Raw genomic sequence first — 13,007 nt, 5'->3', positions numbered from 1 at the left:
TGTCTTCCGGGCCAATAGATCTGTTTTCTTTCGGCCCAAAGCACCCGGGCCTACGGGTCCAGGCTTTGGGCCTACTCAGTGCACCCAGGCCTCTGAAATGAGCTGCAGCAGGCCCAGTGAGGCCCAGCCAATTGCCAAGTAAGGAGCGCTTCTTACTCTGCAATCGGCTGCAGTTCCTTACTCAGCAATTGGCTGCAGGCCCTGGGAGGCCCAGGTGCGTAGACCCAAAGCCTGCACCCGTAGGCCTGAGAGCTTTGGGCCTATGGGTGTAGGCTTTCGGCCCACACACCCAGGCCTCACAGCACCTGCACTGATTGATCTGAAAAGCAGGCTTGGAGCTGATACTGGCTTCCGCCTGCCTTTCATTTCAAGTTGGTTTTTGTTTCGGGGGGCCTTTCCCTTTCGTGCCATCCAAATGGATGGTATGAAATGAAAACAGAAATGAAACAAAAGGAACAAATACCACGCACATTTCTACAACACATAGCACTAATAGCTCGTTCAGACTAGTGATGTTTACTATGATAATACATATTTATTTCTCTTAAAAGAGGGATCCGTCTGAGTCAGTGTCGGTGAAAGATGTCTTAGCTCGTGCTGCCGCAAAAGGACTACTAGAAGGTATTGATTTAGCAAAACCACCCAAGAAAGAAGAGAAGAAGAAAAAGAAACAGAAGGTAACTCAGCCAAAGACTGTCAGTAAAGAGGCCGTGATACAGTCCAAAATTCAGGAATTCCTGAATCGAGAATTGAAATCCACCACAGTAAGTCCTGAGTCTTCAGTATCTAATATAACGACTGCTGTCTCTCAGACTGTGAGCCAGACAAATGGTTCCATAGTTCTGAAGAAAACAGCCAAACCCCACTCAAACCAATCTCTGCCTGTGATGTCAAAGAGCAGCCTTACGTCATCCATACAAAAAGCGTTTGAAAGACAACGAAATATTAGGAAGTCAAAGCAAGAAGAAAGAGTAATGATCTTGAAGCCAGTTGAGATTGTCTTGCCTCCAGTAATGATGCCGTACTTCAATCCACAAGGAAACAAATCTGAAATTTCATCTAACCACTATTATTACCGTTGGGTTGGAGCAAAACGTGGTATGATTAGCCCTTCTACATCCAAAAAACTAATCAAGTCAAAAGAACTCTCGTCAGCTTCTCCAGCCAAGCATTCTCACCCATTGCTTTGAAGGCTGCCTTTTGTACCTGTTTATCCTAATTCTTTCAGAACTCAAAAACTGAACTTCTGTAATAGTAAAAAACAATAATCCTAAAACAAAGACAAAAGCCTACCTATTATCACTTAGATGTGAAATATTCTTCTGCATAGGAATCAATGTTATAAGTGCTAGTGAAAACACCCATCTCTTTTCCTGGCTGTTGTGAAGATGGCAGTGAGGTTGTCCTACAGCGGCTTTTTATGTAATTGCTACAATCTAGTTGCAATAAACTCAGTGCCAAAATACTTAGATTTAATGTTTACACTATGCAAATCATTAGGTGTAAACTAAAAGGTTTATATGAATAGCTGGTTGTTTTAGAATACAGCAAAGAGAGATACCTTGTCTGAACACACTTAAGATACTGAATTAAAAGGCAACCCAATAAAGTTGTGATCAAAAAGAGGACTATCAAACAAAAAAGTGGCTTATTAATGCTTATTATTCACTAGGTGTTTCACTGAATATTATTCAAAATTTCAAATATGATGTCTTTTCTCTTTCTAAAATGGGTTCCAATCTTGCCGAGTGATCTTACAAGACTTCAGTCTATTTCAAATTTTCTCTTTCAAAGGCATAGCTTTTTAAAAAGCTTGTGAAAACTGTAGCTTTAAGAATAGACCATTTATGCTTTTCACTGAAGTAGTCAGAAGTGTGAGCAAGAAAAATAATTCTGGCTTTCTTTGAATGGCAGCGTGCATGTCATTTTGCTACCGCTAGACATTGAACTTGTCTAGGAAGTCAGTAAAAATCTTTGGATTATTATGCAGCATAGAGAAATGGAAACAATACCTATTAAACAATTCCTGATTACTGCTTTTCTTAATTGTCTTTTGTTCCCTCTGGCTGGTATCCATTGTTAACCAATTACGATTTTCTACATTCACTTATAGTACTGGTGTTTGAACTGTTTTTATATTCCAGTGAAGATAAAGCCTTACGCTTCCTTCAAAGGTAGAATTACATGTATGTAATGGCGGAGGTGCATTCATATACGGCAGTGGTAGGACTCTAACCACTGTTTCTCTGTTGCTCTGCTATTCCCCTCCTGAAGGTCAGTGCTGTGTCTATGACCCACACTCTTCTTCTTAAGCTATCTGGTGTAGGGGACCAACAATATTTTTTCCATAATGTGTCATGGACAGCACCATATTTGTGCCCTAGGACTCAGAGGTGCTTAGATTCTTGTGTTAACCCATGTTTGGGTGTTTGAACTGCTATTACTCCAAATTTGTAGTTTTTGGCTTTTCCCATTTCATATGGCAAATCACTTTAGAACTTAAATTTGAGTATCAGTTTGCTATAACTTATTTTTCGTGTCAGAAGCGAATTGAGAATACAGTTATAATGTATAGAAAAACCACAAAGTTAAAAACTTGACATTATACTAAATTTCCTTTGATGAGAAGCTGGTCACTTGGAGTGCCTCTGGTGTCCTCCATTGTGCATGTGGCAGGGCTCAGGCTGCATTGTAGTAAGTGGTCTGTGGTTTGCTCTTTTCCACACTTGCATGTCGTGGAATCCACTTTGTAGTCCCATTTCTTAAGTTTAACTCTGCATCTCGTGATGCCAGATCACAGTTTGTTCAGCGCCTTCCAAGTTGCCCAGTCTTCTATGTGCCCAGTGGGGAGTTTCTAATCTGGTATCAGCCACTGATTGAGGCTCCGGATTTTAACCTGCCATTTTTTGAATCTTGCTTGCTAAGGTGTTCCTGCGAGTATCTCTGTAGATCTTAGGAAGCTATTTCTTGATTTAAGGTGTTGGCTTGTTGGCTGATATCCGAACAGAGGATGGGCTGGAGATGTCAATGCCTTGGTCCTTTCATTACAGGCTGCTACTTCCCAACGAATATCAGGTGGCGCAATACCAGCAAAACAGTGTAATTTCTCCAGTGGTGTAGGGCGTAGACATCCTATGATAATATAGCATGTCTCATTAAGAGCCACATCCACTGTTTGCTATAACTGACAGAATAAACTGTTATTTTAATAGTTTTCCATCAACTCCCCACCAACAAACCTAACATTTCCAAATTAGCATAATCATGCCATCCCTCCTTCGTGAAATCATAAAAATATGGTCCTCGTATTGTGGTTACAGCCATATTCCAAATTCTTGGCTTTTGAATTACATTCCTTGTAATCTTTATGTAATTTATGCCAAATAACACAGTATAATCTTCATATGCCAGAAGAAAAGGAGTTTCCTTTAGCCTAATGCAGGCCTCTTTAACCTGCTGCTCTCCAGATGTTTGGGATTTCAGCTCCCAGAGTTCTGACTATTGAACAAGCTGTCAAGGGCTTTTGGGAGTTGGATGCCTAAACACCAGGAGGGTTGCAGGTTGAAGAGGCCTGGTCTAGTGTACACAGAGTTGATATGATACTCTTAAGTTGAGGACGTCCCAATTGTTATTTGCAGCCACTATGCCAGGGGCCCTCAAACATTTAAAGCAGAGGTCCGGTTCACAATCCCTCAGACTGTTGGGGGGCCAAACTATAGTTTGGGAAAAATGAGCAAATTTCTATGCACACTGTACATGTCTTATTTGTACTTCCAAAACATGAAAGTTTAAATGATGAGCAATTTTAACCAACATATACTTACCGGTTTTTCAGTGGGATGTGTGGGCTTTTGACCAATGAGACAGTCAAGTTAATTCGGATTGTTGTTGTTATGTGTCTTCAAGTCATTTCAGACTCTATCACAGAGCTTATTTGACAAGACTTATTCAAAGGGGATTTGCCTTTGTCTTCATCTGAGGCTGAGAGAGTGTGACTTCGCTAAAGGCACACTTCTTTCCCGTTTTCTCTCACCTTTCTTTCCATGACGGGGAGTGCATGTGCGGTAGTGTGAGTGGGACACTGGCGCGAATGGCAGGGCCCGGGAAAATGACCTTGGTGGGCCGTAGTTTGAGGACCCCTGCACTATACCATTACAGATTACTATACTGACAGCCAAAAACATAGTGCTGCTTGATCATCCCAAAGTACTTTATGAGTCAGTAAACTAAATTTTCAGCCAATACATATTTATTGGCTCATTATTTTTTAAATCTATTTAATAAAATGCTCTATTAAAAATGAAATCTAGTTCTTTAAAACTGTGATTGATGTGCCTCAAGCAATGGCAATCATTCCAGGTTGTTTTTTAGAGACAATGGCCACAATTCTGTAGGTAACTTACACCGAATTTTCTTTTTCAGACCAGCTGATACTTTCTTGTAGAGTTAATTCTTCCAGATTTAGAAGAGCTTGTAGCTGAGCCCTGGGTGCAGATCATCCTGGGCACTGATTGGTGTCCGATGTGTGCCTTGGCACTATTCAAGTGCCATTTCATGCCCAAAAAGTAGTAGCTATGTTGGAGAGCAACTGCAGTGTTTTCTTCCTCGTGAGGAACAGCACCCAAGTGATGCCCCATGTGATGGAGCTTTGGAGCTCCATCCAAGGGAGGAAGTGATGCTATTTCTGGGCTGTGACTTTTCCGGGCTGTATGGCCATGTTCCAGAAGCATTCTCTCCTGACATTTCGGCCATGTCTATGGCAGGCATCCTCAGAGATTGTTAGGTGTTGGAAACTAGGCAAGTGGAGTGTATATATCTGTGAAATATTCAGGGTGGGAGAAAGAACTCTTGTCTGCCTGAAGCAAGTGTGAATGTTTCAATTGGCCAGTTTGATTAGCATTGAATAGCCTGGCAGCTTTAAAGCCTGGCTGTTTCCTGCCTGGGAGAATCTTTTGTTGGGAGTTGTAAACCCGAACAGATATATAAACCCCTAGTTTCTAACATCTCACAACCTATGAGGATGTGGGCAGGAGAGAACGCTTTGGAACATGGCCAAACAGCCTGGAAAACTTACAGTAACTCATTGATTCCAGCTATGAAAGCTTTTGGCAACATGATGCTATTTCCCTTTAAACAAAAGCAAGACCAAGATTTATACTCTGCCAGTACTCAAACAGGATCCCTGCCAGAACATCCAAATTTCAGTCTGGCAAAAAGAACTAAACTTCAGCCACACGAACACAAAACAAGTTCTTAATGCAGCTAAATTTATTCTTGCAATGGATTACATTTAAATGTGTAAAAAGTGGACAATACTGGAAAAAAACTTCTCTTTTTCAAATCAACTACTTCACATAATACCGAGAGCTCCTCCTGATAAACTCTGTGCATTTCCCCCTTGGTTTTGTGCAGGTAATAAAATACATCTGACCTGCTTCTGCTCATTCACACATCTCTCACTCAAGAGTAACAATGCTTGTCAAAGATAGGAGTGGATGATGGTCATACCAGAGCCCTAAAGACTGAGTGAAGAGCTAATGCAGTAAAAATAGCACTTTACTTCCACATGTGATGTTTACTACCCAGGTTTCATTTCTTTTAAAATATTAACGTTCTCAAGAGTTAGTAAATAGTGCAATCTTTGCCATTTCAATTTCCACTCAAATATGAAAGGCCTTTTCCATCTCCTTTAAAGTAGGGTAGGACTGTGGACAAAGTTTATCGCTCAGAACTCTTTGTAACAGAAGTAGGGTTGATACCATTCCATGCAAATTCTTTCCTCTTGTAGGTGGTTATCTTTATGGGGAACATATTTAAAGAAACAGTACTTGGTTTGTATCAAAGTAACAAATAGCATCCAAGAACTGCTGTGGATTGAGAGAGGGAGGAAGAAAGGCATTTATTTATCCCGTTACACAATGAGTGTGGTTGACCGTCTCCTTCCCTCCCTCAATGAAGTACATGAATGAGAATACATGGTCTGTGAGAGCAGCATCTAACTTGCTTTATGTGTTTTAAAAAATAATAGAAGTTAGCTTTACACGTTATTTCGCTGTTTACTTCTACATAATTAAAAAGGTGACTACAAATAATTACAAAAAATCCTCTTGTCTTTTGGCAACCTATAGTACACTGAGATTACTTAGCACTGGATATATCTGCGAGTTTACACCCAGTCATAAAGATATGTCAACATAATTGAATATTTCAGTAAAAATAGAATAAATAAAATAAAATATTTAAGCTGTATTTAACAGGTTAATCAAAAAAAGACATGAAATATCCAAGGCATAGTGAACATGGCTGCCTTGCGAGATATAAAGAATGCATAGATAACAGAAGTGTCACTATCACATTGAGTAACGTCATTGGCATTTGTTCACACTCAACCCATACATACATTTTGGCCATGGTACAAAAAAAATGCTTGTGTGTTTTCGTGATAACTACTGTGCTGGATTAGACCAAGCTTCAGATAGTCCATCGTTCTGTTTCCAGCCTTTGGAAGCTCAGAAAGCAGAGCATAAAGACAAGGGCTTTCCCTATGGTTTGTCCACTCACATTCATAGAGAGATGTACTGCCTCTGTACCTGGAGAATCCATAAACAAGGTTCAGATAAAAACTGTCCGGGATATGAATAAAAAAAATCTTACTTGCAAGAAAATGGAGATGCCACACTCAGCTAGTGCCACTGAACATAGAAAATCAAAGCTTTATCAGAGATCAACAAGAATTCAGCAATTCCTTGAAAAAAAGATGGTTTGCCTTCTCAATGTTTTAATCAGCCATAGATAGCCCTCTTTTTATTTCCTGCTCAGTGGGAAGAGGTTTATCCAGGAAAAAAGAATCAATTCAATATAAATGAATTAAGGTTTCTTGTGTGAACTGAGTTTTTAGTTGCTAAAATTACAGGACAGAGTAATGCTTTCTTTAAAATGTAGCTTTTACTGGCTTTCCCCCCCACAAACACCTTTTGTAAATTATAGTTGCCAATAATCAACATGCAGTTTCTGAAAACGGGGAGAACTGAGATTGGAAGTACTTGGCTAAGGGAGACCTAAACTTTTGTCCACTTGAAAAGAACTGTGTCCTTGACTTGTCATTTCTGCAACTGCATTTCTCAGATATACTTTTCTGGTGCAGAAGATAAACTCCTCTTATGCTGACTTTGCATAGGTGGCGATGTCAGTTCATTAGAAAATTAAAAGGGCATCTTTAAATTGAAAGAGATTTGTGTATCCTATGCGCAGGAACACTTCTGTTCTTATTGCCCAGTGTGATATACCTCTTGGAGGAAGACTGTCATTGGGTTGCTGTGAGTTTTCTGGGCTGTATGGCCATGTTCCAGAAGCATTTTTTCCTGACATTTCAGCCACATCTATGGCAGGCATCCTCAGAGGTTGTGAGGTCTGTTGGAAACTATGCAAGGATTCCCCCAAGCAGGAAGCAGCCAGGTTTTGAAGCTGCAAGACCATTCAATGCTAATCAAGGTGGTCAATTGCAACATTCATGCCTGCCTCAAACAGATGTCCCACCCTAGACATTCCACAGATATATAACCTCACGTGTCTAGTTTCCAACAGACCTCACAACCTCTGAGGATGCCTGCCATAGATGTGGGTGAAACATCAGGAGAGAATGCTTCTGGAACATGGCCATACAGCCCGGAAAACTCACGGCAACTCACTGATTCTGGCCATGAAAGCCTTCGACAACATGAAGACCACCATCATTACATGTTTTCTTAGATCTTAGATTGCATGTAGATCTTAAACTTAAAACACTGTGGGCTAGGTCACACACATATGCATGATGGTTCCACATTTGCCGATCTGCAGCTGAATGCCTGAACTGACTGCTGAAAAGGAACTCATATGAAATGAAATGAAAGGGGTATGCGTACTGCAGTACACCCATGCATGCAAGTCACTCCTTGATGCTCCGGTCATCAAGTGATAGATCATGCACATATAAAGCAGTGTTACGTTGCCTATGGAAATGAAAAATTAAGCCCAGTTATTGACTTGGCAGCAACTGCTCCTTAGAATAACAGTGAAAAAGAAGACCGCCTTCCTGGGATGTCAGAAAACAGAAGGGCTTCTAGTTGCTGAGATGCTTTCTCAGCACTTTGCATTGGCCTTTCCACTCCTTACTGTTCTCATTTGCTTAAGTTTAGCCTCAACATTGTTTATATTTTGCACATTCTCAGAAACAATTCACATGAAACTCTTGCCCAATCTGTCTAGGGAATATACTCATGAAAATACACATTTGTTCTGATTTTTCCTCCCACATTGTAGAGTAAAATGAAACCAAGACAACACCAAGAAGGAAACATTGTCCCCAGATTGTGTTTCATGTTATTTTTTGGCATCCTCCCTTTTTTTCTCCATGTTTCATGAATGGATGAAATCCTGCATTGGGAAATAAGATAAGGCAATCTCCCTTCTGTCAACTGTCTCCAACCCACCATTCCTAAGCAGCAGCCCCAGCAGAAATCTGGAGCTTTCCTAGTTTATGGAGATGGGCAGACAAGTCTCCAGCCATTTTACTATAGTGGACACACAGCAAAAGGCATCTTCTGGGACTTATGGGGAATCCCTGCAGATAAGATTATTATTCTACTTCTAGCAACAGAATAATGGCTGAAGTTTGTGCTGCTCCTCTATTCACGGACCAGAAAAGCGTCAAATTCAGAAGGGTGTCATTTGATCATTGTGAATCCAATCTCTCAACAACCAATGTATGCTATCACAATTCACCAACAGGATGGCAGCTATTATTCAGGCAAGACATAATTTTAAAAGAAGGGTTATTGCTGGAATTTTAAAATGCAGCATTTAGTGTAATCCTTTGTGCTATGACTATTTGGGGATGCTATCCAACAGAATTTCATTGTGATACCCTCCTATGCTGTCGACTGCAACTTCATGGCCACTAGCTCTGTTTAACAGATGATAGGAAGTGCAGTCCAAAATATCATAGGTGCACCAAGGTGAGGAAAGCCCCAATAGGCTGATTCCTGGCTTAATGTCTCACCAGACAATATTGTAATATGCATCTGGACATGGTGAGAGGAAATGTGCAGTAGGAAATAGCCTTTCTGCAGTAGGCAATATGGGCTTGAACAGGAAATCATGTTATAGTTTGAAATGAGTACATAGGGAAATGATAAAGAACATAAAAATAAATACAATACTGGTATTTTCAGTCTTCATAATTTATCTTAATTACAAGTATATTATAGTGACTGCTCTGTCAAGGAGAATATCTGCATCAAAATCTAGATCAATGGTTCTCAACCTGGGGTCCTCTGATGTTTTTGACCTACAACTCCCAGAAATCCCAGCCAGTTTACCCACTGTTAGGATTTCTGGGAATTGAAGGCCAAAAACATCTGGGGATCCCAGGTTGAGAACCACTGACCTAGATGCTTTGGATCCAGCTGTGTTGTTGTGGGCCTTGCTGACTGACTGAATGACATGTTTTGTTCCATCATTGTAGGATTCACTGTTGAATAAACTATGAATTCTTGCACACAGCACCATTACATTTCAGGGATAGCCAGAATCTATCTTTAGTCAAAGTTATCTCTATATAATGTACTGTATGGCCATGGAAAACAACAAATGATACCTGACAGTTGGGGAGGAGCATCTTCTGGGCTTTAGCCTTCTGGCATTTTGAGAAACAGAAAATAAAATGCTTGTGTTGAGTATGTGACAGGACAGAAGATGAGGCTTGGGCTCAGGGGCTTTCCCCTCTCTTCACCTCAAAGATTTTTGTACATAAATTAGGAATGGATGAGATCCAATTTACCCAATTTGACAGTAGGAAGTTGACAAGACTAGAGGCTTCATCCAAGTAGACGTTTGTGGGAATAATCCCTTTCTTCTTAAAAGGTGTTATGTGCTATAAGAAAAATCCAGACTGGATTCCCTGCCCTCTCCATTTGCTCTCTCCAGGCTGGGACTCTGCATGAACTGTCACCGCTTCTGTTTTTGCACCAAGTTATGACTCGCCATGGCATAAATGGGGCTTGAAGGCTTTTCCTTTGGCAGTTGTGCGGATGAACTTGTGCTACATATTTTGAGTCATTAACCATGGTACTGTATACATTAAAAAAGAATAACCTTAAATAGCATATAGTATAAGGTGCTCATAGATGTTAGGTGCCATGGTCATGGCTACTACAGGATAAGAAATTTTATTCTGAATTTTTGAGGACCAATGCTATCATCAGTTTGTATTTCATGCAAGAACTGTTAGAGAATATGCATTTTCTAACCTGAAGCTCACTGTAAAACAGCTCTTCAGAAGGTTGCATATAAGAAGAGGCTTTTCCCAGCAAAATGCCATTTATGTGTGCCATAAAACTAACGTGGACACTCTTCCATTAATGGTAAGAATCACTGTTTATAGTCCGGACTTTTATCATTGACTTTTTTCCCTCATCCTATGTTACTGAAATTCAACTCTAAAGGTAAAGGTTTCCTCTTGACATTAAGTCTAGTCGAGTCCGACACTGGGGATTGGTGCTCATCTCCATTTCTAAGCCGAAGAGTTGACATTGTCAGTAGACACCTAGGTCATGTGGCCGGCATGACTGCATGAAACACCGTCACCTTCCCACTGGAGTAGTACTTATTGATCTACTCACATTTGCATGTTTTTGAACTGCTAGGTAGGCAGATGCTGGGGCTAACGACAGGAGCTCACCCCTCTCTGCAGATTCAAACCACTGACCTTTCGGTCAGTAAGTTCCACAGCTCAGCGGTTTAACTGCCACTGCAACCCCTTTCCATTATAGATATACTGAAATTCTAAAACTACCCAATTAATGCTTTTAATGCACCTGTCCGGATTATTTTGTAATGACTGCAGGCTATGACCAGCAACTATGAAAATGTATGGGGCACTTGAGCTGTGATTGGAGTTATGCTGATTTAACAAAGAAAAGCCAACACATCCTCTGAGACTGTCTTCTGAGCTTTTTAAAGGTGGTTTAGTATTTCAAGAAATACAATTTGAGACTGAAGGCCACTTCAAAGATGATGCGTTTCTCACATGGATGGCACTACCATGCGTGAAAAAGCAAAAGCAAAAACCCTACATGTGCATAACAACGTGTGACAATATTGCAGAACTGTTTTGCTGTGTATATGTGTGTGCCAGGAGGGGATGGCTATTAGTATATGCCGTGAGACAGACATGCCTGTGATTGTCAGACGTTGTTATAAAACTGTTTGCTCACTCTTTCCTAGAAAGAGGTGCTAATTGTATAGCAAACTTGTCATGCTGAACTGTACCCGACTTGAAGACAAAAGATTTAAAATATTAATCTACTATAGTGCACAAGATGGAAGGTTGGTTAATGAATACGGCTTGTAAAAAGAAAAAAATATAGTAACATCAGGGTGACATGTCAGTGTTAAAAACGAGGGCAAAGTGCTGCAGGATTTAAGGACAGTCTGTGACAAATCCATCTCAGGATGGGGACGAGTACCAATCTGGGCCTGGTTCTCTCCAGAGATTAGGAGTGGCGTGCTGTATTCCTTTCTTGTGTATTATGTGTGAATGTAGCTAACGTTCATCATATTTACAATCGGAAAAACAGACCTTCCGTTTCTCACAGCAAAAAAAAAAATTACTCATGCTTCTTTTCATATCACGTGATGGTGGTAAGGACGAGAGAACATGCTTGTCTAATATTATTTCGATAAGGGTAAATTCTCCAAAGACAAAGCATTACCAATTTCAACTGGAAGGCCAAAACTCAGTTCATCTCTTTTAATGTGGCTGCTGTATCTTCTCTGTCAGATGTTCTGCCAGATCTTATTCTCCCACAGGATTTCTATGGCGTGTCGGATACGGGGCGTTTCTGTTTCAAAGTGTCAATGAGGGACAATACTCCTCGTTTTACATTAGTCGTGACTCTTCTGGTCATTGAGTCTGCAGGAGGAGGTGGTGGTGGCCGGACTTTTTGTGAAGGGGGTCGGGCTACCAAGCACTTCTGATACCGCAGCTGCAAGAAAGAAAACATGTGCTGAAATCATCACTGTGGTTCAGTACACACAAATTTACTGAAAGCATTTCTGTAAGGCATACTGATACCCCATATCCATTAATCTGCATAAGGGCTGGGATTTTCCTTTGAGTAGACTAGCAGGTACCTATTGTGAGCCACCAACTGAAATGCAGTCCAAATAATGTTCAATACTGGCATAGCGGTGATGGATATTTTTATGGGGCTGTATGCTCTGCAGTGACCTTGGTAGTGACCTTGACCTTGAAGGAGCTGGGGGTGGCAACGGCCAACAGAAAGCTCTGGCTTGGGTTGGTCTATGAGGTCACGAAGAGTCGGAAGTGACTGAATGAATAAACAACAACATGCTCTGCAGGCCTCCATCCACCAGCAAAAGAGCATTTCTGCAGAATTATTAACCATTTTGTCCCCAATGCTTCTTAATATTTACATGAAACCACTGGAAGAGATCATTCGTAGACATGGAGCAGGGTGTTATCAGTATGCTGATGACACCCAAATATATTTGTCCATGCCCTCAGAAACAGCCTCAACTAAGGATAGCGTGTCTCCTCTGAATGAATGCCTGGAGGAGATAGTGGGCTGGATGGGCTCCTGGATCCATCTCTTCAAATATCAGCCCAGGTAGATGCGACGGTCAGGAGTACTTACTACCAGCTTACTACCAGCTGCACCCCTCTTAGATTTGGAGGACGTAAAGATGGTAGTGCACACGCTGGTAACTTGAAGGTTGGGCTTCTGCAATGTGCTTTACATTGGGCTACCTATGTACCAAGTTAGGAAACTTCAGATGCTTCAAAATACAGCAGCCAGATTGGTTACAGGAACATCCAGGAGTGAGCATATTACACCTATCCTAAAGTCACTCCACTGCCTGCCAATTAGTTTCCGGGCAAAGTACAAGATATTGGTTTTGACTGTTAAAGCCCTACATAGTTTGGATCGCTTTCTCCCAAACAA

At 40.9% G+C, this 13,007-nt stretch overlaps 2 protein-coding genes across 12 annotated transcripts in view; one reads left to right on the top strand and one right to left on the bottom strand.

Annotated features, from left to right (window-relative positions):
• Positions 1–2,033, top strand: part of nsun7 (NOP2/Sun RNA methyltransferase family member 7) — a 41,760-nt gene extending 39,727 nt beyond the window's left edge. For all 3 annotated transcript variants that reach the window (XM_062981661.1, XM_008111626.3, XM_003221474.4), the window contains exon 12: positions 552–2,033. In XM_062981661.1, the coding sequence (XP_062837731.1) occupies positions 552–1,190 (639 nt within the window). In that variant the 3' untranslated portion in view covers positions 1,191–2,033. The remainder of the gene's footprint in view (positions 1–551) is intronic.
• A 3,217-nt stretch (positions 2,034–5,250) lies between these two features.
• apbb2 (amyloid beta precursor protein binding family B member 2) overlaps positions 5,251–13,007 on the bottom strand; it is a 247,718-nt gene continuing 239,961 nt past the window's right edge. For all 9 annotated transcript variants that reach the window (XM_062981655.1, XM_062981652.1, XM_062981656.1 and 6 more), the window contains one exon: positions 5,251–12,026. In XM_062981655.1, the coding sequence (XP_062837725.1) occupies positions 11,856–12,026 (171 nt within the window). In that variant the 3' untranslated portion in view covers positions 5,251–11,855. The remainder of the gene's footprint in view (positions 12,027–13,007) is intronic.

The sequence above is a fragment of the Anolis carolinensis genome, chromosome 5, assembly GCF_035594765.1.
Source record: "Anolis carolinensis isolate JA03-04 chromosome 5, rAnoCar3.1.pri, whole genome shotgun sequence".
Lineage (NCBI taxonomy): Eukaryota > Metazoa > Chordata > Lepidosauria > Squamata > Dactyloidae > Anolis > Anolis carolinensis.
The sequence above is the reverse complement of the archived record's forward strand: the minus strand, read 5'-3'. Positions and strand labels throughout refer to the sequence as shown.